Below are 26,156 nucleotides of genomic sequence, written 5' to 3' on the forward strand. Positions count from 1 at the left end.
GATAAATAAACAATGGTCACTGTGGAATACACATCTCTAAGTAGTGCAGACCTGGAGCTGCCAGCCCAGTGAAAGCTGTGTATCTTAAAGACAATTGCCTTTCGCCTTCCCTCCTGTTCCCTCCTGTTTATTTTCATGGTCATCTTTAAGGTGAATGCTGCACTACATAGGATTTTGCCCTATGTCGGAGATGTTCCACTTGGCAGTTCTTCTGGGGAGAGAGGACTTTCCTGTGTCCCCCAGTGATGGCCCCAATGGGCTGCCCTGTGTGCAGCCCTGCAACCCACCTTGCCCCATCACACACACAGTCATGGCCCAGCGAGGCTCCTGTTTTTGACCAATGACCTCCTTGGGCAGGGTGAGCAGAGGGTGTGTCTAGTGTGGTTTAGCTGAGGTTGGTGGGTCAGTGTGGAGAGCAGAGCATATCACAGGGGAGGTGGGAAGAGGAACCTATGAGGCATAAAACAAAATAACATGCAGCAGCAGCTATTAAAAAGGAGAAAGTGGAGTGACGGAGGTATGGAAGAAAGTCCAGGTGTGTTGTTGAGTGAAAAAAGCATTTTGCAGGAACAGCTTTGTGCCGTGTGATCCCATGTATGGCTTTAAAGATGGAAGGACAGTCCCTAGCACATAGTAGACACTCACTATTTGTTAAATGAACGAATGGTATATAGCAAAATGTTAAACTGAGGCTGGGAATATGGTGGGGAGTTTTTTTTTCCCCCTGTTGTTTTCTTTTTTGTAACATTCCTGTTATAATTTGACTTTTTAAATTATTTTTAAAAATTAAATACCACCCTGATTTTTTTCCCTGAAGCTGATCAGTAATAGCTCTCATGCTGGCCTGGTCTGAGTGGTGAATATTCAGTACTGACCCTTAATTAATGCTTCTGGTAACCATACCTCTTCTAAGAGGGCCAGGAGAACCAAATAACATATGTTCCTAAACTGACTTCCTTTTTTCCTCCTTGGGGATGTTCTGTCACAGGCAAGTGGTGAAGGGAGCAGAGGGCTGGGAATTTGCCAGATTCAGTTCTGCATACTACTGGCCCCTAAGACCTTTGCATTCCACGAGTGCTTCTACAGCAATGCAGTCAGGTCTTCCTCCTCTGCAGCCAGGGCTCCGGCCTCTTCCCACACATCAGCCATCCCCATAATTGGCTGGCCAGACACCTTGCTTTGCCTCTTCCCAGTGTCCAGGGGTGGGAGCACAGGTAGGACAGCAGAGGCTCTGTAGTCAGGCCTGTGTGACCTTGGGCATATGACTTTGCCTTCTAGAGCCTCGGTTTCTTCATCTGTAAAATGGGGGTAATAAAAGTACAGCCACAGAGTGAGGATGAAAGGAAATAATGGATCAAAAGCACTCGGTTGGCACCAGGCTTTAAATACTCAAGTGCCAGTCACACGAGGTAGAAGCTGGTCCTATTGTTTACATCATTCTGATTACGTGGTGGAAATCCAACATCCTCTCACATGGCTAGCTTTAGGACAGAAATAAAGTCTGAGGCCACTTGTCCCTTCCCCTTTGACTCTCCTCTCGGTATATCATTACTTAATTAACACGTTTAACAAATATTTATTGACTGCCACTCACATGCCAGATGCCGTGCTGGAAGTTTCCCAAGGGGTGTGGTGTATATGGAAATACTGATCCCCATGCTCAGGGCAGTGGGTGTGGCTGGGAGAAGACAGAGGCCCGGACCCTGGAGTGCTGCCCGTCACTGGCAAGTGACCTGTGGGTTTACTCCGGTGGAAAGCTTCTATGTGCGCCGTGACAAAGGCCAGGCAGCCCTGAAGTCATGAACAAGAAGCCTCAGAACAAGGGCTCATCTCTAGGGGGGAACAGACAGGCTGTGAACAGACAGGTGGGAACAGGTCATCACAACGAGTTGCAGGAGGGCAGGAAGAAGCCCAGTAAAGATCAGAGAGAATCGGGGCGAGACTGAGGGGGGAGGGGGGTGCTGGTAGCATCATTGCTCTTGATGTCACTTTTGGGGAATTTTTGGTAGGAGACACTAGATTGGCTCACAAGTGCTTGAAAACCACAGTTTCCTAGAGAGACAGAAAGCCTGGCTCCTCTTCTTGGCGTTGCAGCCAACCCATTGCGTGACTTGGACAAGCTGCTTTCAGGGCCTCACCTCCCCATCCATATGATGGAGGTGGGTGGATTGGACCAGTGATTCTTCACATTTTGATGGGTCACATACCGCTCTGAGAATCTGGAAAGTGTCTCTCAGACAAAAAGCACAAACACACAGAAATTTATCTACAGTGTCAAAGGGCTCCCTCTAAACCCGCCCCCCTACCCCCCAAATCCTAGGCTAAGAACCACTGGCTTCCATGACTTCAGATGTCCTCTCTGGGATTATGACTCTGGCACCTGTGCCTGAGTGACATGCCTACAGGGTGGGCATCCTTAGGAAGCCCTCTAGATGGGGGTTGGGACATCTGTTTTGGGTTCAACTGCCCAAGGAGACCAGTCAGACTTGACAACCAGCTGGTGTCAGGAGCAGAAAGCAGCAGATGATGTAAAAAAGAGAGAGCAGGCTGGGCTAAGGGACATCAAGGTACAAACACAGGATCAAGGCCAGCCGGCGCTCAGCCCAGGGGACTCGGGCAGTGAACTGGGTGTGTGGGGGATACTATGTGAGAGTGAGGGGCCCTGCCCTGTTAGCAAAAGGCCGTTAGTTGCCTTTCAGCTCTGACCATTGCTGCAATGGGGAGCCCAGAGCTGCCAGCGTTTTTGTTTTTTTTTAAATTTATTTATTTATTATTTATTTATTTATTTATTTACTTTTTTAGGCTGTGTTGGGTCTTTGTTGCTGCACGCAGCCTTTCTCTAGTTGCGGTGAGCGGGGATTCTCTTGTTGTGGAGCACGGGCTCTAGGCGTGCGGGCTTCAATCGTTGTGGCACACAGCCTCAGTAGTTGTGGCTCGAGAGCTCTAGAGTGCAGGCTCAGTAGTTGTGGCGCACGGGCTTAGTTGCTCCGCGGCATGTGGGATCTTCCGGGACCAGGGCTTGAACCCATGTCCCCTGCATTGGCAGGCAGATTCTTAACCACTGCGCCACCAGGGAAGTCCCCTGCCAGCGCTTTTTATTTTTCATGAGATGTTTTAGATCTGGGCTTGGAAACCTCTTCATTTTCAAAGAACAACCAACAGTTTTTGAAAACACTGTGGGCTGTAGTCTGTGATATCCTGCCTACGTGGTCCACACTTCCAGGCTAAAGACGGAGAAACTGAGGCTAAGAGGAAAGGAGACTGAGTTCTTCTATTCTCCGCTGTTCTATGAGACATGTTTTCACCTCTAAGATATTGGTAACAACGTTTATCAGTGCTGCACACAGCCGCTGTCAAATCCTCCAACTTCTGTTAGAAGGGCAGTGACCCTCCCGAGGTCACACTGGAGAAGGTGGCAGAGCAGGGCCCTGGGCATTGGGACCATAAGGCTCAGTTGCTCTTCCCAGCACGTGGCCCTAAGAGGAGGGGCCTGCGGAAGTGGCAGTCACTTCTCAGTGAGGCCCAAGGCCCTGGCTGTGCCCACTCTCTGGGAAATGGCTCCGTCTGGATGGACACTAGCTCTTTAATCCGATTAGATCCGGCACCTCAGAGAGCCTTGGTAATCCAGGGCTGGCTGGAGCATTGCCTGGAAACTGGTCGAGCAGTAGCCTGGGGGGTTGGGAGGAACTCAGCTTATAAACGTGGGGGTCCCCAGACCCTAGCCCTGCTGCCTTCCACTCCACCCGCGCTGCTGTGGCCCTGGTCTGTGCCCTCTTTGTACTTTGCCCCTGGAAGCCCAGAGGGGGACCTTCTCCCTTAAACCCTGTGTGTGCGTCTCTCCCGGAGCAGCTCTGCCGCCCCACACACCCACAAGCCACCAGACTACACTTCTGAATTAGCCGGGCTGACTTACAGCTCCCCCTCTCCCCTGTTAAGATTCTTGTCTCTGTCCACCACAGCCCAAATAATTCCACAGGTCTGGGGAAGCAATTCCTCTTTTAATTGCAGAGGAAATGAGGAAGGCTGGCCAAGAGCAACGTAGGGAGGGTTGTTACAATGTCATGTGGTAACACAGCATCCTTCCTGAGATCAGTTTGAGGATGGGGCCGCAATATTTCATATGGGGTGCTGTGAAGCGGTGCTTATACCCGGGGTCCAGTCCCATCCCAATCAGTCTATGTATTCTTGTTTAAAGATCACCTACTCTACTGACTTCTACAGCAGCACTAGGGGGCATCCCAGGGGAGGTGATCTTTGGATCGGGTCTGAAAGTTAGAATAGGACCTTAGCATGCAGTACCCAGGCTGTGGAGGAAGGTCCACCACTTATCAGCTGTGTGGCCTTGGGTGAGTGACTTACCCTCTCTGAGCCTCGGGGATTTCTCCTCTATAAAATGAGACAGATTATATCAACCTAATTTGATTGTTTTCAAGACTGTAAATGATAATGCAGTGTCTTTGCTCAGAAGCAGTAGCTTTTGTAATGGTTTCCTAAGGCCACTTGACCTGTTACTCTGTGAAGGCTTTCCAGAATACTGCAGGTATTCCAACTACTGACTCCAATAGAGAATCACCTGAAGCTCTTCTCTTGCTTTGTCACTGGTGGATTTTCTGTTCCGAGTCCGAAGCCACTCCCTCCCTCACCACGCCCAGTGGGAGTGGAGCCAGTCAGGACACTGGTTACATAGTCTCTTCAGGTACAGGAAAGAAAGAGGCCAGACCCAAGGGAGAAAGAAGGTGGGGGAGGAAGGGAGCAGGGAGGGTTCCAACCCTTGCAACAGTTAAATGTTAATATAGGTGTCGGCATAGGAAGTGTCTTCTAATGACAGAAGGAAACTAGGGAGTTTTTCAATCATCTCCTGCTTAAAAGATACAGATGTATTCATAATTATCCCTTGCCTCGGGCCTTGAGGCCCAGGTGGGCTCCAGAAGGCCTGTGTTCCTGCCAGACAACAGTCCTTAAGGAACATCATGTAGACAATTGGAATGCCGTTTATCGTGCAAAACACAATAAAACCCTGAGCTCTCTTCCTGTCTCAGAGACCCATAAATTATGAAAATTATACCTGCCCCAGGCCATGGACATATTGTTTTATTAAAGTTCCGATGAATAAACTTAAGATTCTTAAAAACGTCCTCTCAGCTTTCATCTGGCATACACCTCCATCACGGAGCTGTCTGCCGGGGTGCATTCGATGAGCTCACAAACGAACTTTGGGAAGTTGAGCTCATTTCAAGGTGCAGGTTCAGCAGGATGCAGGGGCCAGCTGGGGAGCTGCAGGAGGGGCTGGGGGCCTCCTGGCCTGATGACAAAGTTGCCCAAGGGGCTCTGGTTGTCTGCCATCAGAGCTGGGACCTCCCCCCAGCTTGCCCCCACTATTCTCTCTTTGCTGGATGAGTGTCAGGCTTGTGGTGCCCTCATAGGAGGTGTGTGGTTATGGGTGTGGAGAGGGTTGAAATTCTTCTTCTTCCCTCTTTTTTTTTTTTTTAGTTCTATCACTGGGTAGTCTTTTTATTCCATCCTGTGCTTCTTCCCCAAATTAAGTTGCTAAACCTTCAACTTTCCATTTTCCCGTCTACCCTTCAACCATGTAACTAGCAGGCATGTAACACCTTCTCTGACCCTCAATTTCTGCATCTCTAAGAGGTAACTAACAATGGTTTTCGGCCAAGTGTGTTCAGTGCCTGGCAAAACGGAACCATTCACTACATGCTAAGCCACCTAAGTCATTTCATAACTGGGAACAAAGAGGAATGGGGCCAGTCAAAGAAAGAAAGACAATGGAGGCACATGTGGAACTTTTTCTCTGGACACTGTATTTTAAAAAACAAGCTCACATTTGTTTAGCTCCCATTTCCTCAAGAGTATTTGGGTGAGTCTAAGCAGTAGAAAAAAAATTAAACCAGGGGCAGGCCTGACCCATGTCCCCACCTATCAGGACACCCAAGACTTAAAGCCTGGTGCAGTATCTGGGACCGAGCCAAGGAAAAAAAAAAACCACCTCCAAGTGTCAGTTACTTGTCAGTGAAGGAAGACGCCATCATGCAGGAGTGGGACAGGCCACAAGGTCGGGCGGAGAAGGAGCAGACAAGACCACAATGAGGAAGGACATCTTTTGTGCTTTCTTGGACAGTGACCAGGGAATCTTTGGAATGCAATGGGTTTGGAGGTCTCAAAGAGGACCCCAAGGCTTTCACAACGACTTGGAAGACCCCAGAGAACACCAGAGCTGGACCCAGGGCTCCTGATCTCACCTCTCCCTCCAGCCCCTTCTGCCCACCATTGTTGGCTGTCGGACCCCACTTACTGGTAACAGAAAAATGTCTTTATTTCTCAATTCCTCTTTCAGCAAACAAGAGGTATGTGTTCACATAAAAGTCAAACGTTCCTTGTGATCGGCATATGAATCTAAAGTAGATCATCTGAGAAGTGGCTGCGTGGTGGGGAGATGGAGGGATAGGTAGATGGAAGGTGCACTGGAAAGGCAGAGGCAAGTCATCTAATAGATGCAAGTCTTTAGAGGTCAAAGGGGACGGGTTTTGTGCAATATGCACCAATCTAGTGAAAATAAGGAAACTGCCAAGGGCTTGTGTGTTTGCCTTCTGTAAGCCTGTATGTGTATGTACGTGAAAATCTGCTTGGGGGCACCAAGGCTAAAAGGAGAGTTGCAGAATTTGTCAACTGGGTAGGTCAGATGAACCTCTCCCACTGCCCAGTTTTGCTGTCCATCTGTTACCAATGCACCCTTGTGTAGGGGAGGGCTTGCCAGAGGATTTAGCACCTGGCAGGATTCAGCTTCGTAAGAAAGTGAAGCTTTCCTCCACCGACTCTCAGGTCATCCTAGAGGCAGGACAAGGGCCAGGCGCCCTCTCCCCTGCCTCTGTCTGCCAGAGCTCGGCTACTCATTTCCATTTGTTCTTTGACCAACGTGGCACCTTGCTGGGTGAAGATGTTGGGAGTGTGAACACACAGACACACAGAGAAACGGCAGTCCTGGGTATATTTAACAATATATATTTATATATATTTTCTAGATCAGTACATTCAGTTTTTAACTTGCTTTTTCTTCACAAACAGAAGAACTCTTACAATAGTAGACTTTCTAAAATAAATACTATTAAAATAGAGCTTCAAAATAAATATTCTATACAAAGGAAACCTTCTGTGGTAACTTTTGATGTGGGGTGAGAAGGGGTTACAGTGAAGAGGGAAAATGTGCCAGGGTGGGACCCTTGAACAGCTTTTCTGTTTGTAACATGAAACCAAACCGTGGGGCAGTGAGAAGAGAAAGCAAGATAAGACACCACACAGAGTTACCCACAGCAAAAAATGGCAGCGTAAGATTTGTCATCACCTGTCACAGTAAGCAGAGGGCATGAAAATGCTTACCGAAGGCATGAAGCAGAAGGCCAGGGAAGTTTGCGGGATGCCCTGGTGACTTGCACAGTGCCAAGTTGTGCTGCCTACACCCCACCGGACATCTCCTGGGGCAGCACAGAGACCATGAAGGTGACGGGATCTGGATGCTGGTCTCAGCCCACGCTTTCCACACTTGGGCTCATCATAATCTAACTGGGCCCCTCGCTCGATGCCCAACAGGGATGCACGCAGACTCCAGAACGCGGAAAGAACCAGGCGCGTCACGTGATAGTCTTCCATCTCTGTCAGCTGTGAAGGGCCCACATCAATAGCGGGGACTGGTATTGACTCCTCCCAGCCAGCGACCTTGAGGAGCCTTGGTTGTACCCCGTCATCTACCTGCGAGGGCTGGGCTCTCCTAGACCCAGTTCCCAGGGTGCCGGCTGGAGTGTTGGGCCTTCACAAACCCACCCCTGAGGGGAAGCAGCCTTGGCCCCTTAGGACAAGCATCCTGGACCCAGGTTTGTGGATCCCACCCCCGGTTCCAGGCAGAACCACCAGCCACCCCAGGTTGAACAGAAGTGGGAAGCAGCTGGCACTTGTCAAAAAAAGGTCAACACGAGGCATAATCCAGCCGAGCAAGCCATTGGTGACAGGACACGCAACCAGCCAGAAGCAGCCACAGAAATGTGTCGTGTTTCTGAGAGCTAGGTCCCTCAGTGGTCCTTGACTGGCCCCCGGGGCCATGGGCAAGCCAGTGTTCTTTTTGCCAAGGAAAACATGCTGAGGGATAGCTATGCAACAAAGCTGGGTGAACCGAAGTTGAGCACACAGGACACACAGAGTTCTGCAGACATCCATCTAGTAGGCTAGATGCAAACCAAAAAGAACAAGCCAAGACAGGGGGAAGGGAAAAAAGAAAGCCAAAACCCAGAAAAATCCATGTTTATAGCTATATACACAAAAAGTCAGGGTTCAGGAGGCTGTTTGCCAGGTAACAGGGTCTATGTAGATAGAGACTGTGGGGTAGGGGTATATGTATGTATGTATGTATGTATGTATGTATGTATGTATGTGTGTGTGTGTATGCACAGCTTATGTAAATCAATTCTCCACAGAATGGGCGTGTAGAACTCCAAAGATCACCAAAGTGCAACTTGCCACTGGGTCAAGTTTCCCATGGAGACATTTGAGGGAGGGGCTTTGGGAAAAGTTCTGAGGTCTCACCAAGAGAGGACGTGTGCCCTCTCTTTTTTGGGGTAACCTCTGCACACCTGTTCTGAGGAAAACATCTCCAGTCCCTTCAGTACACATCTGATACATTCAATTAGGATAAGTGGTTGGCTGAATGTGTTTTTTCTACCATTCCCTCTGATTTGTGCAAGAATATCCATACATCCATCACGACTGTGGCAAAGGTAGCTACAGGAATCAGCCTTAGAAAACGCAGATGCAGTATTTCATATTTGCCTTTTACAAGCCAGCATATGTTATATAAATAAAGCCTAAAATAATAAGACCCTCCCCTCCTTTCCACCAGTCAATAAATACCTACGGTTACAATTAACTTATTCTAAATCATAAGATGTTACTACTAGTCTTCAAGAAGGGGAAAAAAAAAAAAGTCCTTGAGAAGCACTGGGTGCATGACCATCAATCACAGCTACCTGCCTCCTTCCTGGAGGCTGTTCTGTTCCTACAGAACAAACTGGAAATGCTACAAACGCTGTGCCTAGTGCACTTCCAATATCAGCTGGGGTAGCTTTTCTGACCCAGACTACTTTCTCTCATGGGGGGAAAAAGAGGGAGGCACAAAATACCACACTAAGCAAAAACCCCGCACAATAGCTAGGGAGGAAGGACCGGACACACTACAGCTTTTGCATGCAACAAGTACCTACCCACCGGACGAGCTGCACTTTCTGAGTCCTTTAGCACCTTGAGAGAAAGAGTTGCTACGTCTTTGGGGGCTGTTGGGAGGGGCTCATGTAGCCACGCACAGAAGCAGGGCTCAATCCCAAGAAGCCCCCGGAGAATCTTTCCCCCACCCGCATTCTTCTGACTCCCCCGCCAGGGCTTCCTAACACTAAAATAGACTCTTTTTTCATCATCTGTCTATTTACATTAAAGATACAGACACTGTACACAAAAGGCTATGACAGCAAGCAGCAGAATCAGGAGAGAAGAAACCCACACCCAGCTCGCCTCAATTCTCACTCTGCCAATGGGAGGTGCTGCTTCTCTTCTTTGCTGTTAAAATCCTCTTCTTGGTGGGGAGGGGGATTGTGTTCCTTGAGGTTGCTCGCCCCCCAGATTTTGAAATCAGCCCTTCCTGGGGGTGGCCCAAAAGGAAGCAAGTGTTTTATTATTTCTTAAAACACCGTTAGCATCTGGTTTAATGATTCTATAAAAACATGATGACTGGATCCAGAGACCACAGCCTCAGACTCATTGGCAAAATGCTATTTGGTCTCGAATTTGCCGCCCTGGCCTTCTCTACCCATAAAGTTTCTGGAAAAGATCTGGGTAGAGAGAACTTGGGACACGTAGCGGGCGGGTGAGTCTGTGACCCAGTAAGAGCCGAAGGACGGTGTTATGAGTGGAACACCCCCAAGAGTTAGTGAGGAAGCTGGAAGGGAGAAAAGGTACTGTGCAGTGGTTCCTAAATCCATCCGTGGCTCCGGGCAGAGCGAGGAACGAGGGGGGCTCCCAAGTATATACAACAGGGATCGCCAGGGTCTACACCTTCCCCAAGATGTCGGGGGCAAACCGGGGTAGAGGCTGAGAGAAGAAGGTATAGACGGCAAAACTCCAAGGGTCTTCTTCCAAGGTCCCCTGGCCACTCAGTTACCGATTCCTCCCAGGCAGCCAGAGGGAATGCAAAAGAGCGGGGAGAGAGGGAGGGAGGAGGAGGGCTGGGAAGGCATTCAAGCAGCTGCAACTTCCGGATATGTGTCCACATCTGTATTCCATCTTCTGAAAAAGAAAAATCGCCCCCAAACCACACCACGCCCCTGCCACTATCTGTTTCACACAAAGTTCCAGGACCCTGAAAAAAAAAAACAAAAAAACCCAAAGTGCTTCTTCATCCTTTTGGGGAAGAGAAGGATGGGTGATTGTGGTCTCTGTTTCTTCAGAAGCTGGGGGCAGGGAGTGGGCAGACTGGCAGGGTCAGCCTGAGGATGCTAAAACCTCTGGCCTCGCTGTGGTGGTCCTTCTCAGGTGTGAGCAGGGAACCAAGTTCCCAGGGGGAAGCGCCGGGACTCGACCCCAGGTGTCAGAAAGGCTTGTCGGGTCTGCTGGCCTTGGCGTCCCCGGCGGCTGCCTTGCAGATGACGCTGTTCGTGTGCTTGCAGCGGCATCCGGGGCGGCGCAGGCGGTCGTAGCCGCGCTGGGCCAGCTTCACACAGCCGGTGGCAGGCAGGTAGCAGAGCAGGCAGGGCAGCACCAGGGAGAGGGCGCCCATGAAGGACCAGCGGGCGCAGCAGTTGGAGCGGGAGCAGGAGCAGGGGTGGTCGGCGCAGGAGCCCTCATCGTCCTCGTTGGTGCAGTGGTAGAAGACGCCCTGCACCAGGCACATGCAGGTGCCATAGTTGACCAGCGTCTGGGCGGAGCACAGGCACTCCTGGTTGCAGACCCAGCAGGAGGGCAACGTCCGGGGGGACGCGCACTCCTTGCACTTACACTTCCCGCAGGCCTCGCACAGCAGGAAGTGCTTGTCCAGCTCTGGGGGGACGGCCGGGCCCTTGAGGTCCAGGGGCTTGCAGTGGATGGCCTTGGGCTGGATGCGCACGGCCCTCGGGGAGGCCTGGTCGGCCACGGGCGGCGGGGCCATGTGGTCTAAGAGGCGCTGGTCAGAGGACGTGCTGCTGCTGCTGCTCACAGAGCTGGGGCGCCCGCTGAACGAGATCCAGTGGTGGGTGACGTCCTGGTCACAGCGGGCGGGGGTCAGGGCCAGCTCTGGGGCTCCGCCCCGGGTCCGCTTGGGGCCGGTGGGGGGTGCCAGGCCAGGATTGTCGATGTAGTCGTTCTCCACGTGGCTGGTCTTCATCTGGTCGATGGGGAGAATGGTGAGGGGGTGCTGGAGCCGGCCGTGGGCCATACGGCTGTCCAGAAGGGGCTGGACCATGACTGAGCTGGGAGTCAAGGGGACGCTCTGTGGGATCGGGGGCTCCATGGGGCCAGAGGTCCTGGGCTGTGCAGAGAAACAGGCTTCTAGGGGCCCTGGAGTCGGGGGCGGAAGAGAGAATGGATTCCAGGCATCAGTATGTGGCCTGTTAACACACCCACCCCACCCCCCGTCAGGTCCTTGGGAGCCCAAATGAAATGGGAACTGGAATTCCTTTGGTGGACTCTCCAGCATTATGGCTTAGATGATTAATAATGACAGCAACAACAACAATAGTAAGTGGTAGAAATAACTTATTTAGTACTTACTATGTGCCAGGGACTCTTCTAAGCACCATATTTATTACGTCATTGACTCTTCACAATAAACCTAAAATGTAACTACTATTATTATCCCTTTTCTAGTTACAGGAAACTAATGTTCAAAGTAACTTGTCCACAGTCACACAAAACCATCAATAGGAGAACTAGGGCTCAAACCTGTGCCGTCCGAGTTCATTCTTATAACCCCCATGAAACATGCTCCTGATTTAAGACAGATACAGCTTAGCAGTTATAAACACAGGCTCTGGAATCAGATCCCAGTTCAAATTCTCACCTCTGCCTAGCAGTGTTACTGTGAATGAGGTTCTTTAACCTCTACGCCTTAGTGGTTTCATCTGTAAAATGGGTTCTTGTGAGGACTAAATGAGAAAATGCATATCTAGGACCTAGCATTTTGCCTGACACACAGCACATACTCTAATTTATCACCATCCCAGAGAGCAACAGTTTAGATTTCCTGAGCACTAATAAGCACGACTAATAAGTACCAAGCGTTGTGCTGAGTGCTGAGGATGCGGTGACCATGACAGATAGTCCCTGTATGCTCCCATGTAGTTTCTCAGCTGGATAAACAAAAGCCGTTATTTCAGATAATCACAAGAGAAGGAAGAGCTGTATCTGAGGCCTGCACATCCAGGATATTAACTTATTACCACTACTTCTAAGAGCAGCAACATCTAGTGGCGAATAACCCCTGGGTAGGTGCACCTCTGACAACTTGGATGGGAAATCCTCCCAAGGGGCACTCACATCACCCATTGCCAAGTGCTGAGCTGAACATTCAGCCTAAATGCTATTTACTAGAATAGCTAAGCCAACCCTGGATCAGTTTCTAATTTCACCGAGAGAGTGCAATTTTAAGTTGGAATCCGGCCAGAGATTCAACTGCAGTGCCTGACACGGAACCCCAGGAAGTCACTTAAATCAAAGAGCGGAAACGGCTTGGTTCAAATTTAGAAAGTGCACATTGTTTTCTATTAGAAGTGCCATTTCCTCGCCTGCTGACCTTTACATTCAGAATTCGGCTGGAGATCAATTTAAAGAAATAGCAACAGAGGCCAAGACCTCTGCCCAAGGGGCACGATTTGGAATCCCAGAGAAAGATTAGACTCTGGGAAGATTCCACCGGGCTTGGGAGTGGGGGACAGAACAGATAGCCAGGGTTCGGATAAAAGGGGAAGATAAACCACCTTTGGGGGGGGGGAAAAAAAAGAAAAAAAAGACCATTGGGTTAACGTGCTATGGGATGGGGTTTCGGTAAATGCTTTTTCAAGATGCTAATGATGTTCTAATTTGGAGAGCTGACCCTGTACCTCCGTTATTAGGTTCACCTTGCCTCAAAGGTGATGCGTGAGAAGGGGATGTGGATAGGTTTCCACTTCCAGTTCTAACCCTGTATCCCTCCAGACTTGGGACACAGCTGGTCATCCCAGTATTCCAATCATAGGAGAATGACACCTGCCCCGAGTGACACATCCATACTTATCAATGTCTATAGTAAAGAATGAAGAGAGAAAAAAAAGGCATTCAGGGCAACTCTGTATTATACTTCCCCTGCTTGGAAACAACAGTTTGATCAGAAATGGTTAAATTGGGGAAGGGCCTCCTTAGATGCTGTCCAGCCTGTCTGAAATAGAGAGCTAGGTCTAGATGCGAAGTTCATGAAGTGGATGAAAGGGAGCTTATCCACAAGGTTGTCACCTGTATACTGCAAAAAAAAAAAGCATTAAGTCTTTTCTGCAAGGTTCATTGCTCAGTCAACTGATATTTCCCCTTCGCAAAGGCATGAACTATGGGCTCATGAACAAGGGCTTTGCTCCCACAGTCCTACCTACTTAAGAGAGATGTCTGTGCGTAGTTTCTCCCATCTCAGAGCATGTCTGCCTAGAGGTAGACTGCCTCCTGCCTCTGTGTTCCCTCCACATGTCAGGAGAGCATCGTCTTCAAAGAGGAGACTTCCCCATGCCAGAGTTAGACTTAAGTGTCTGGCAGGTCTGCCACCAAGAAATAGTCATCTGCCAAGGCAGCCCTCCTTTGGGGATCCTGGGGTCAGGGCTGGATGAGGAATGTTAGTTAAGCATTCAGAGAGAGGAGTTTTTCCAAGGATCAAGATGGCCATGGGGCAGAACTTCAGGGGAATGCTACCTCAGCCCACTTTATTCTTTGCAGGCACTCCAAAGCCTTGCTTCTAGAATAAGTGGGTTTGGGGTCAAGAGAAGAAGGTTAGGAGCCCCGGGTCCCAGACTTTGCCTGGAGGAAAAGGTGTGACTAGGCAGAAGAATGGAAAATGCTGACAGAGGCACAGGAGACGACTCTGGCGCCAGTCAAGAGGTGCCTCAGCCAGAACCCCCATCCAGGACAAAGACAACGCGATTCCCTTATTCCAGAAGCTCAGGTCACAAATACTCAGGGTCCTGCCAACAAAATGTCAGTGGTAGTTTGAAGGTTGTATTGCCCCATGTAGTTGGGCTTTCTTCCTCTTAGGACTAGGATTGGGACTGGCCATGCTGTGGGTACTCCCTCCCCTGAACAGTTTATCCACTCTCCTTCCCCTGATTCTATTCCTGGGGTTCTATAAGAACGGGCACACTTTCTATGGAGGAAGCAAAAGGCATGGGCAATGCTTGGGGATTTTTTTTTTTTTTTTATAATGTTGTGGGGTTTTTTGGTTTTTTTCTTTTAATTTTATTTATTTATTTATTTATTTATGGCTGTGTTGGGTCTTTGTTTCTGTGCGAGGGCTTTCTCTAGTTGCGGCAAGCGGGGGCCACTCTTCATCGCGCTGCGCGGGCCTCTCACTATAGCGGCCTCTCTTGTTGCAGAGCACAGGCTCCAGATGCGCAGGCTCAGTAGTCGTGGCTCACGGGCCTAGTTGCTCCGTGGCACGTGGGATCTTCCCAGACCAGGGCTCGAACCCGTGTCCCCTGCATTGGCAGGCAGATTCTCAACCACTGCGCCACCAGGGAAGCCCAATGCTTGGGGATTTTAATAGGCCCTGGAATCACAAGGCAGATTCATGGAAAAGTCCCACCAGGAAGCCAGGGTGGGAGCAGCGCCTGCAGGCGATGGGGATATTGGCATTAGCAGGCTCCCATCACCCTCCAGAGACAGCTGTCAACATCTGGGCCTGCACTCAGGGCCAGACATGGGGGTGGGGGTTCAGTCCACGATGACTCAGCTCTCTTGGGACATGCTGCATCCAAGATGGCTCCAGCAGGCATATTCTAAAATGCATCTTCCCTATCATAACCCTGATGGAAGATGCCTTCCGGCCACCAGGGGCTCAGAGTTGTACCACTCCAACCTTCTCAGGCTTCATGGCCTCACCTCCCAATTAGCCAGGACCCTCCGCAGGAGGGTGGAATTCATTTGGCTGACAAGAAAAACAACCTCCCGATAGCCTGTTTGATAACCCCTCAACACAGCTAAATGGTGTCTTAAAACCCCCGCAAGTCCTCGGCTTAGAAGATTGATCTCTACTCACTGGGACACACCCACCCTCCAGTCTGCGCAACGCTGCCGAACTTAAGTGCAGTTTAATATGTACTCTGCTTCCCCTGCAAGGAAGGACGAGATTTATAATACAAATAGGAGAGAGGAGGCTTTGCCTCATTTAGGCTGTTTGGGAGACTGATGGCCAATTTGGAAGGCTGTGGACAGAGAAACAAAGCCAGCAGTCCACTTAGCCAGAGAAGCACCTCTATCGAATTTTAGGTGGCAGCGTTATTGATTAGCATGAGGAAAGGAAACTTTTACCTCCACTCCAACCTTCTAAAAATAATTAATAATTAGGGGAGCAGCAAGCATTTATGAAACATTTCTTGGTGTCAAGCTCTGTGCTACATCCTCAATGATTTTCTCCTTCAATCCTCACCATCTCCTTGGAGGATAATACCCATTTTGCAGAGGAAGAAATGGAAGAACAAAGGGTCATAGAGCAGGCAAGTGGTCAGGGCAGGATTCGAACCCAGGTAGCAGAGGCTCCAGAGGCTGCAACTTCAGCCCTGCAACCCTGACTTGCAATAACTTCTGGGTATTCATGGAAGGGCACGGAAGCACCCTTCTCTCTTATAGCCATGAACTCCGCCAGTCTCCCAGGTCTGCCACCAGCCCTCAGGGAACCTCATCGGGCCATCTTCGGGTTCTTAACCCAACCAGCCTGGAAATGAAGCCAGACAGGGCTGACATCAGACTGGCCCTCAGTTAGGGGAATTTTTAGTGTGGAAAGCAGAGGCTGGGGGTTTGAAATCTGTCATTAAAGGAAGGGTCAGAGCGCAAGACATCTTCACTTCCATTTTCTTTGGCATCCCTTTTGTCACCTCACACACCCCCATTTTTCTAGGTGTTTTCATTTTTAGTTTTCTTAAGGTTGAATGGGTCTCATTTGTAAGATCTCACCACAAAAGCAGTCCCTAAAAGGAAAGCCTAGAGTGGGCGGGAATCCCGTCTCCTCCCACCTATAAAGCTGAACTTAAGGGTCCCTAGGGCACGTCCTTTTGTCACCTCACACACCCCCATTTTTCTAGGTGTTTTCATTTTTAGTTTTCTTAAGGTTGAATGGGTCTCATTTGTAAGATCTCACCACAAAAGCAGTCCCTAAAAGGAAAGCCTAGAGTGGGCGGGAATCCCGTCTCCTCCCACCTATAAAGCTGAACTTAAGGGTCCCTAGGGCACGTTCATGGATGTGGCTTCCTGGTCCAGGTCTGTGGGGAAGGGAAGGAGGAGCTAGGGTAAAAGGAAGGCAGAAGAAGAGAGTCCTAGAATACTGAATCAGCAGGATATCAAAAAGCCCAGAGCACACTGCCCTGTATTTGCAGCTTCGTCTGTGAGCCTGACATTGCATGTGTACCTGTGGGGAGGGGCTGAGCATCAAGGCAGCAGACAGCTCAATGCAGGCTGGCTGGAAAGAATCAAGAGGCATGTTAAATGTCTGTTCCACCCATCCACCCCTTCCCCTGGACTTATCCCAGAGAGAGGACTTATCCCAATGTCTGTGAGCCTGACATTGCATGTGTACCTGTGGGGAGGGGCTGAGCATCAAGGCGGCAGACAGCTCAATGCAGGCTGGCTGGAAAGAATCAAGAGGCATGTTAAATGTCTGTTCCACCCATCCACCCCTTCCCCTGGACTCATCCCAGGGAGAGGAGTTGGGAAATATTAGGAAAACCTGACAGTTGTACTTTGAAAACTACAGGTCAGCTAATGCCAAACTGGCAAGGGGCTCTGAATGAAAGGGCAGTTTCTGCACTGCCCCATTCAGTCCCAGCAGGTGCTTTCAGGAAAGGCTGTTTAAGCCTTTAACAGCTCAGAGAAAAAGGTCTCTAGGCTTCATGAGAGCCCGCCCACCACTATCTACCACTCTCGCTTGGGTTCTTTGGGACAACACTCCAGTTTAGTTCATTAAGCTCCAACTAAATAATGACTTATTGCTTCGAAAAGACTTTTAAAGGGGGGGAAGGGGGATGAGGGAAGCCAGGGACTTGCCTTCCCTACACCCCACTGAGGGAGACAATCTGCTGCAAATAAAGCATTTAGGCAGCTGGATTTGCCTGAGAAACCTTGCTCCTCCCTGCCACCCACCACTAGCACTAAGGAGCTGACCTCTGGTCATAACCTGTCAGAGATCACAAAAAAAACAGCTGCCTTTCCTCACTTTGTCCCATCCCCAGTTATCAGTTCCCAACCCTTTTCTCTTCTTTTTCCACAACCAGCTGAGCTCCAAAGCCCCAGTGCCAGGGTGAGTGGGAGAGGTCTTGCTGTACTCTGGCTCTGGGCTATTCTAACCGGCTACAAACTTTGGCTTCGATGTATTCCCCTCAGAATTGTTGTCTGCTCAGATCCCCTTAAAGAGGGATTAGAAGTCAAGAGTGAGAAAAGAATGGGGCTAGAAGAAGTCTGTTAACTACTGGTACAGTTGGGGAACCACTGGCCCACATCAAAGTTTGGGGGTGGGGGACCAGAAATCTAAACCCCAGGGGAGGACCCCCCTCTCACTGACACCAAGATCATTTTATTTGTCTCACCACCCTCCACTAAGAATTGGACTTACAATAATAGACGTTAGCTTACTCCTGGGATGGGGCAGGAAATGACTCCCCCTTCCCCCCAACCAGAAAGAGACAAGGGAAACCACTTTTCTGCAAATGGCCACCTGCCCCAGAAGGGCCCCTTCCCTCCTCCGCGACATCCAGCACATCTGTGCTCCCTCCCCGGTGCCCTTGCTTCCTCCACCGACTGTCCTTGGAAAGAACAATCGTGATCACAGCTGAACGGTGGAGCCTCTTAAACCCAGCCACATGTCCCGGATACATCCCCAGCCTTGTCAGCTGTCCGGATCTGCAGGGTGGCCCCAGGCCCCCTCGAGAGCTAAGCATCCTCCGCCTCTTACATCACACAGCACCCCACATGTCCTGTGGAGGAAGGGGCTCCCTTACAACCAAGCCCTCCTTACTAGGCACCCAGTAGTAACAAGGGGCACAGCCCCAGCCCTGCACACTTGCTAGCTGCTCAGCTGGCCCTGGCCCCTCGGGAGGAGTTTCTTCTCCCCACTCTGCAGATGGGGAGACTGAGGCCCAAGCTTAGCACATTTCCTAGCCCCTCATCTGCTTTGACCCAGCCCCTACCTTGGTCTGGAAGAGGTAATACAGTCTTCGGTTATGTTGCCCTTCATCACCTTCTTCCTTTGGCTCTTTTGAGAGAGTAAAAATATATTCCAATGAGTCATTGCTTTCCCTTCTGTCAGGTAGATCCAAGTTGACCATGAGATGGAACCTTCTCCACTCTTGCCATGTCGACATCCTAAATCCAAAATTTTTCATTCTATCCCTAGATCCAGAGGTTTTCCTCACAAGGGAACTTCCACCTCAGTAGGGCCCAGGGGCAGACAACTCTGGATGCAGAACCAAATTGAATGCCGTAACTTTCTAAGAACACTGACCTTCTTCTCTGAAGAGAAGGGGCTCCTTTCTAAGCCTCCTGGTACCATCACCCGGGCCCTACCCAAGAGGATGGCCCGGGGAAAGAAAAATGCTCGTGGGGGCCCAAAAGTGGGGGCTGGAAGATGTCACATGAAGGGACTAATAGCATCAGAAATTGGAAGAGAATCCCACACAAAGTATTTATACTTTGATGATCCCAAAGTATTAAACCCCAGAGCAACACACCTCAAGGGCCATTTCTGGAGGTGTTAATGGGTGTTTTTTCCTCCCTTAGTTTTAAAATCACTGACTTTCAAATTCTGCACTGAAAAGCTGCCTTCATTTGTTTTTCAAGTCAGCCAAACCTCTGGGCAGAGGCAATGTCAGGTTTACCAGAGTTGGGGGGTGGAGAGTTCCAAAGAGCCTGTCTCTCCACCTATTCTGGAAGCATGAAAACAAAAATGACATCTGTGAGCTCCAAATGCCCCCAGCCTCTGCCCTGCTTTAACCAGGAATCATACTATTCCATGGGATCAGTCTCTTCCCACCTCGCCCTACCAAAGCTTTAAGGAGATGCTGCCATTTCAGAGGGTAATTTGGTAAAGGTCATGGGAATGAGCAGGAAAGCACTTACTCTTGAGTTCAGAATCTAAAAAGGAAGATAACCAAGAGACGTCTTTAAAGTCTTCCTCATCAAGCTGACCAACATTTGTCCATCAAGGAGACTTTAGAAATCTGCCACCAAAATGCCCCCTACCCAGTACTGGCCACGCAGCTCAGTTGGTCAGGATGTGCACTGCTCATATTAGAATTCGTCTGGAGCCTTCTGGCAAGTGAGGACCCTCCCAAGGGCTAGGAAAGAGAGAAAATTTGATTTCACACTGGACACATCAACTTCTTTCCCACCCTTCTGCTGAAGGAGAAGGAGACAGAGAAAGAGGGAGAGAGAGAGAGAGAGGGCTGGGGGGGTGGGGAGAGAGAGAGAGAGGGCTGGGGGGGTGGGGAGAGAGAGAGAGAGAGGGCTGGGGGGGTGGGGAGAGAGAGAGAGAGAGGTAGGTGTGGGGGCATTGTCAATGGCTGCCCTCCCTTTCCTAGTCCTCCCCACAGCCACACACTAAGGGAAAAACCGAAACTTTCAGATGTTTATGCTCCATTCCTATGAAGATCCGGGGGAACTCTAAACATTGTGAAATCACCAGTGCAATATTGGGTAGGGCCTCAGGCCAGACTGAGCTTATTAAGAGATTGATAAACCCACATTTCCTAAATGCTCTGGGCCTTCACCTGCCAGCTTTGTATCCCCCAGGAGGCTCAGAGAGACTGGAGAGCCTTGATCAGCTAACCAGACAGACATGCACTTGCTCTCACCCCTCCCCAAACTGGAGAGAATCATGCCAGTGGTTTAGAAGCAGCAAAGAGGGGGTTCATACTGGGTCTGGGCACCCCACCGAACCCACAACCTTCCTTTCATTGCGAATCATGCTGGGGGGTGGGGGGGAAAGTGGTCTCTGAGCCTTGATGGGCCAGAAGGCAGCCTCTGCCCTCATCCAGGCCTGGCAATATGGATACCCATCCAGCAGCTGGTGCCTCTGCCCACCATCCAGCCCCTCCAGCCCAGTTCGCTTCTCCTGTCCATCGCTCAGCCCATCAAGCCATGCAACCATTTTCCGCCTCTCCTGCCTCCTCTGCCCACAACCCCCAGCCCCCAATCAAAGAAAATTGAGAAACCGTCTTCTTGCACAAGAGCAGCTACTGTCTAAATGCTTTTTGATCATCTGTTTGGAGGAGAAACTGGGCAAAGCCCTGGTCCCAGTGATGGAGCCAAGCTCCAGCTGTCCTGGTTGGCCAAATTTGCCCTCACCCCCCCCTTCAATGCCCCCATAAGCTTGGCGATTCAGAATTTTCAGAACGTACCGTGTCTATCCTTCTCTCTTCTCGGTGATGTCAAGCCTGGTACCACCAAGAAGGAAGGAGAGAAAGCGGGAGCCTTATCTCTCCTACGCACGCAGCCTCTTCCTCCAGCTCCCACACGCCCGGCGTTATGGAAACGCACCTTCAGCCCCTACCACAGCCCCAGCGCGGCCCGGGGGCCCCGGGACCTGGCACAGCTCGGTGCCCGGGGATAGGGAGGCACGAGGAGGCCGAGGAGCCTCGGGCCCTGCAGAGGCCGGGGAAGGAAAAGGCAACTGCAAGGCAGCTGCACAGCATAAAATGCGGCAGCAGAGCAAAGGTCAGACGGCGAGGAACCGCCTCGCCAAAGAGAGAGAGCAGAAATGCCCAGTCCCGGCCAGCCCTGCGCTGACCATCGAGGGGAAGGCAAAAGGGAAGAAAACCCAGTCCCTCACGGCTCCGAAGGGGAAAGAAAAACCTACGTCGAGCATAGGCCGCTGCGGCGGGCTGGGGAGATCTACGGCAGAGCTGGCACCGTGGGCAGCGAGCCCGGGGTGGGCGAGCCGCCCAGGACGAGGGCGCCCGCCGGACCCAAGAGGTGGCTCCTAACGGAGCCTAGAGCCGCCTGTTCCAGCGCCCGAGGCCGGTGGTGGCAGAAGAAAAAAGGCCAGGCCAGAAGCAAACTCCCGGGACACGCACGAAGCTTCCGAATCGTAGAGAGTGGGGAAGCCGTGCTTGGCAATGCCCGGGGGTCGAGAACGCCGGTGCCAAGCTGTGAACACCCCCAGCGCCTCGCCGGCCCAGCCGAGGGCGTCAGGGAGCTGCGGCGCACCGCAGCGGCTCCAGGAGGCGCAGGGAGAGGGAAGGAACACTGAGGCGCGCCTAGAAATAGCGCACCATTTGCCCCAGCCCGAGGGGGAGTCGCGTCGCGACTCAGAGAGGGGCAGCTTCACATCCCGAAGCCGATCGGGGACTTACTTTGAGGAGCCGCAGAGTCACAAGCATTGCTCCACTTCTGTGTGAATTCCCGAACCCGAGTGGGTCGGACGCCGCCGTCCTCGCAGACGCCGGCCGGAGGAACCGGCACTGCTCCCTGCGCTCCTCAGCGCCAGCACCGCGCTGTCAGCCCCTCTCGCTGCCTCCGCGGCGATGTTGCAACCACTGCCTGGGAAAATGGCTTTTTTATGAATGGGAGGGCAGGGAGCTCCTGTGCGCACGCGCGCAGTTCGCGATTCTATGAATGGGTGGGCACAAGAGACCCCGCGCGCGCATGCGCCGCGCTCCTTTTTTTATGAATGGGGGGCCGGAAAAGAACTTAACCCGTGATTGCTGGGGCTGACTCTCGCTCTTCCAGGGGCCGTCGTTCTTTTACAGAGGGGTGGAGGTTGTTGTTGCCTTTTTTTTTTTTTTTTTTTTTCCTTTATGAATGGAGGGCGGCGGCGACTGCTGCAGCTGGCTCAGCTGCGCGGGCTGTACCCCCTCCCAGACTGCGAGAGGAGGTAAAGGCCACCTTCACGCCACTGCGGGCCTGGGCTGGAACCGTCAGTGTTGCTGGGGGGCGGGGGGGCACTGCGGCCTCAGGATCCTGGGTTGAGAGCTGGGTGGGGGAGGACACACCTAGATCTAGGGATTTCTACCCGCCGCAGGCAGTCGGGAGGGCGGGGGAACGGGAAGACCCCTGCTGAGGGCCTTCTCTTTCTCTAGACTAGGGGCGTCGGGGGGCGAGGGGTCTTGAAGCTGTGTTTACCAAAAATTAAGAAAATGTCAAACGTCCATATCAAAGAAGGGCGGAGTGGGTACAGCTGAGTGAATCTGGTTCCTTTCCTGAGGCTGAGTCTCCCTTGAGTAAGCGCAGACCACCCCTCCCCCCATTTCTTGGGTGTGGACAGCGACTGGGCCGAGGCCTCTTCCGGCTCTAGTACCCACCAGGGTGATGCTGGCTACTCAGCTAGAGACCTGGCTCTCGCCTGGCAGCGCCCCCCTTCCCCCCAGCTCCAGGGTAATGTCCGCAGTGCCCCGGCGTCCGCCCGCCCTCATCTGCCCTGGCTAGTGCTCCCCTCTCCGTGCGTTTCCCAGCCCTCACGGGACGCGGGCCTGAGGTCCCTGTGTCCTCCGAAGGCCACAGCCCTTTGCTGCTGTAGGCGCCTCTCCCCAGCCACCCCTATTTGCGCCCCTCCGGGGAAGCGGGAGCGGCCAAGAATTGGCCAGGTGGATGGGTGGAGCCGTCCGCAACGAGGATGCTGCCGGGGTGGCCACGGGATTAAATAACAACAGAGCTCTTGAGCCGCAGAGGAAATGGAAATGGCCGGGATCTTTTCTTTGCAGTTAATGATGGGGCGGCGGGGGCGGGGGGAGCGCATCAGCCCTGGGCGGTGAAAAGAAAAGCCCCCGCCATTAGGCCTGACTCCGGGAAGGCGGGGAGCCCTCGCAGCAGGCCCAGCTCCGCCCAGGAACGGAGGAGGCTGTAGCCTCCGGGGAGTCCGGAGTAGGGGGTGGCTTTGATGCGGGGATAAGAGCTGGGCCAGGGTCTGAATCCCCTGTAAGGTTTGTCTTGATGGTGTTTTCGCTTCACGGGGAGGTTGTGAGGCAGGTTTTTTCTTCCTACGCCACCATAGGTCTGCGCTTGGCTGTTGTCAAGGGAGCCGGTGAAAGGCTTCCAGCCCAGGCCAGAGGTCTGGCCTTGGGCTGGATCTGGGGCTGGTGCTGGTGCTGGGGCTCTGGAGACAGGCAGCGGGAGAGACATTTTGCAAACCCAGACCAGAACCCAAGGTCACCGAGTCCAAGCTAAAATGGCTTCTCGCTACTCAAACGCACCTTTGCGGTGTGATTTCCTTACTCAGCTCCTGGGGGCAGAGCAGGCTCTCCCCCTACGAAAGCTCAGTCTTCCTTTCAGGGCCAAGACCTTACTTAATGCCAAGAGAAAAACTCTTTACTAGGACAACGGAGTATTTTACAGTTGTTCAGGTCTTCCCTTTACAGGCATCCAAGTTCAATATCATTATGCCTATTTGTCAGATGTAGAAATTGGGGCCAAGGGTCCTGCACCTGATAAATGAAAGATCTAATAAATGGTGGTGCTGATTTTCTAGATCTTTGCAACCCGGATCTTTCTACTTTGCCACCACCCCATCTTCATATCACAAGCCTAAAAACCTGTTTCTTGCAAGTCACTTAAGCATGTTAAACAAGGAAAGTTGGAGCAGTGATTTTCCAGCCAGTGGTTGCTCATGGGCCTTGCTGGAACAAGTAAAAGGATGGGAATAAGGAAATCCTCTCTAAACTATGGAAGAAAGTCAAGATGAGGTAGGGGGTGGCTGTCCTGTGTCTTTAATTAGAGGAATTAGCCAAGAGACAGTGTTCCTTCCATTCCTGGTCTGTTCTCAGCTTTCCTGAAGGAGAAGTGAGGAGACCCCAGCTCTGGTGGGATGGTGGGACCATGAAGGAAGCCCCAGTTCTGAGCTGGGAGGAGTTTCTGATGCCTGAGCAGACTGTGACTCGGTGTCTGGGAGGGTGCTGGGGACCATATTCCACTCTTCTTGGAACCTAAAGAGAGGAGAGGTTTGGGGGTAACTGTTATGAGAAATCCATCCATCCATCCATCCATTCAGTCAGTCAGTCATTCATATATTCTGCCCTGGGGCCTGCCCTGACTCTGAGGCCTTGGTGGTCAGACACAGACAGACCTCCCTGCCCTTGTGAAGCTCACAATTTGGGGGGAAGACAGACTATGCAATTTGAGTCTATGATAAGTGCTAGGAGGGAGACGTAAGCAGGATTTGAGGGTATGGGGAGAGCTGGGAAGGACCTGATTTTAATTTGGGCATCAGGGGGTCTCTTTCGGACAGGGGGCTGTGGTTATGAGTTGAGACTTGGAGACTGGGAAGGCGTGACCTGAGGGAAGATGAGGAGACAGGTGGGGAGGCGTCTGCCTGAGGAAAGTCTGACGTGAAGGTGCCTGTGGGGAGGCCTCTCTGTGGCCGACACACTCTCGTTTGTGTTTTAACCCTGTCTGCAGCCCAGGGGCCAGAGGTTGGGGGAGAGGGGACAGAGTGAAAGATGGTGGGGAATGCAAAGCATTTATGCCTTCACAGTTTAACGGTACCACCTTCATTCTTTGGATTGAGTGGCTGGTAGGCCTGTGCTGGATTTTTTTTTTTTTTTTTCTACTTCCTGTGACTTTGTTCATTCCAAAGCTGCCCTGTCTCTTCCCCAGGTATAACTCTTCTGCTGGAGGTGGACCCTAGCAGGCCTGCATTCCTGCCCGTGCTAATTATAGTCGTTTCACCCTAACCCCGGTGTAAACGTCTTCACCCCTACCAGGTCGTGTACAGGGGAGTCCAGTGGCTTCAGGTCTGGGCGTTGCCCTCTTATCAAGCTGGGAGCTGAGTGCAGTGGGAGTGAGGAGAGGCAGGAATTCTAATTCAGTGGCAGACATTTATGGAGCACTTACTGTGTGCCATTCCTGTCCTTGGCCTGTTTTCATATGTCATGTAGCTTTAAAAAGCTGTGCTCTGGGTCTTATCTTCCCTCCTTTACAGATAAGAAGTCACAGGCTCTGTTTTAATTATTTACTAATTCCACAAAACATTATTATACACCTCCTATGCATCAGGCACAGTGCCAGGTATTGGGTTTACTGTGATAGATAGATGCTATTTTTGTCCATATAGAGCTTACAGTCAGTGGTAACACCATGGCGTCACGTATAATCTTCATCAGCAACCTTATTTATTTCTGTATTCAATTGACATTTCTCACCCTTATATCAAATAAGAAGCACTGGAACCAAGCCCCCCAATACAAGTAGATGACCTGCCCCCACCTATATGGAAACTCTGGAACTGCTACTGTTTATATAGTCAGGAGGGGAGATAGATGTTAAACAAATGATGATTTATTTTTTTCAAAGAGTGATTTAATTACAGTTAACATCAGTGGTGCATTAGAGAGTACAGGAGAGCAAAGGAGGGGCCACAGCCTGGGGGCCCTGGAGAAGTTTCCCTGCATTTCGCATCTGCAGAATGCAGACTCAGCCAGGCAAGGGGTGGCAGAAGGAACCTTGAAGAGTGCTAGTGCAAGCAAAGATAGCCAGGGCGATGTGTCAGGCCCGAGGTTAGAACTCTGTTCTGGCAGTAGCCCCTAGGCTTTCTGGCTCATTGTGTTCAGGTGTTTCAGCTTTGGAGCCTGGAGAACTTGAAAGACAGATGTACAAACACTGACCACAGACTGCTGGGGTTCAATCTCACCTTTACAGGCTCCACAGCCTTGGACAAGTTATCCAAACTTAATGTGCCTCAGTTTCCTCCTCTGTCATATGAAAACTAATAGTAGTACTTACCAAAATTGGCTGAGTGGACCTTGAATGGAATAATGCACATAAAGCCCTTAGAACAGCATCTAAGTGCTGAATACACATTTCGATGATTATTCAACATACCCAGCCATTTTGATGAATGGGAATGAGTTAGAATTTTAAGAGAAGCCTATTTATCTGTGTGTGTCAAAACTTCAGAAAGAGAAAAACACTCTCAAATGCAA

General features: G+C 51.1%; 1 protein-coding gene across 3 annotated transcripts; it reads right to left on the reverse strand.

Moving 5' to 3' along the window:
- Nucleotides 1-7,018: 7,018 nt before the first annotated feature.
- SPRY4 (sprouty RTK signaling antagonist 4) lies at nt 7,019-21,761 on the reverse strand. 3 transcript variants are annotated; one of them, XM_036847774.1, is made up of 4 exons: nt 21,597-21,761; nt 18,435-18,499; nt 16,829-16,879; nt 7,019-11,583 (listed from the first exon to the last, which is right to left on the reverse strand). In XM_036847774.1, the coding sequence occupies exon 4, from the start codon at nt 11,534-11,536 to the stop codon at nt 10,637-10,639; it is 900 nt and encodes a 299-aa protein (XP_036703669.1). In that variant the 5' UTR covers nt 11,537-11,583; nt 16,829-16,879; nt 18,435-18,499; nt 21,597-21,761; the 3' UTR covers nt 7,019-10,636. The 3 variants fall into 3 exon arrangements, with proteins under 3 accessions (XP_036703669.1, XP_036703668.1, XP_036703670.1); XM_036847773.1 differs by lacking the exon at nt 16,829-16,879; XM_036847775.1 differs by lacking the exons at nt 16,829-16,879; nt 18,435-18,499 and having other exon boundaries at nt 21,597-21,719.
- Between the last annotated feature and the right edge of the window lie 4,395 nt (nt 21,762-26,156).

This window comes from Balaenoptera musculus, chromosome 3 (assembly GCF_009873245.2).
Source record: "Balaenoptera musculus isolate JJ_BM4_2016_0621 chromosome 3, mBalMus1.pri.v3, whole genome shotgun sequence".
In the NCBI taxonomy this organism is placed as follows: domain Eukaryota; kingdom Metazoa; phylum Chordata; class Mammalia; order Artiodactyla; family Balaenopteridae; genus Balaenoptera; species Balaenoptera musculus.

Coding starts and splice junctions, on each gene's coding strand:
- SPRY4 (XM_036847773.1), bottom strand. CDS start 11,536: ATGGAGCCCCCGATCCCACAGAGCGTCCCCTTGACTCCCAGCTCAGTC.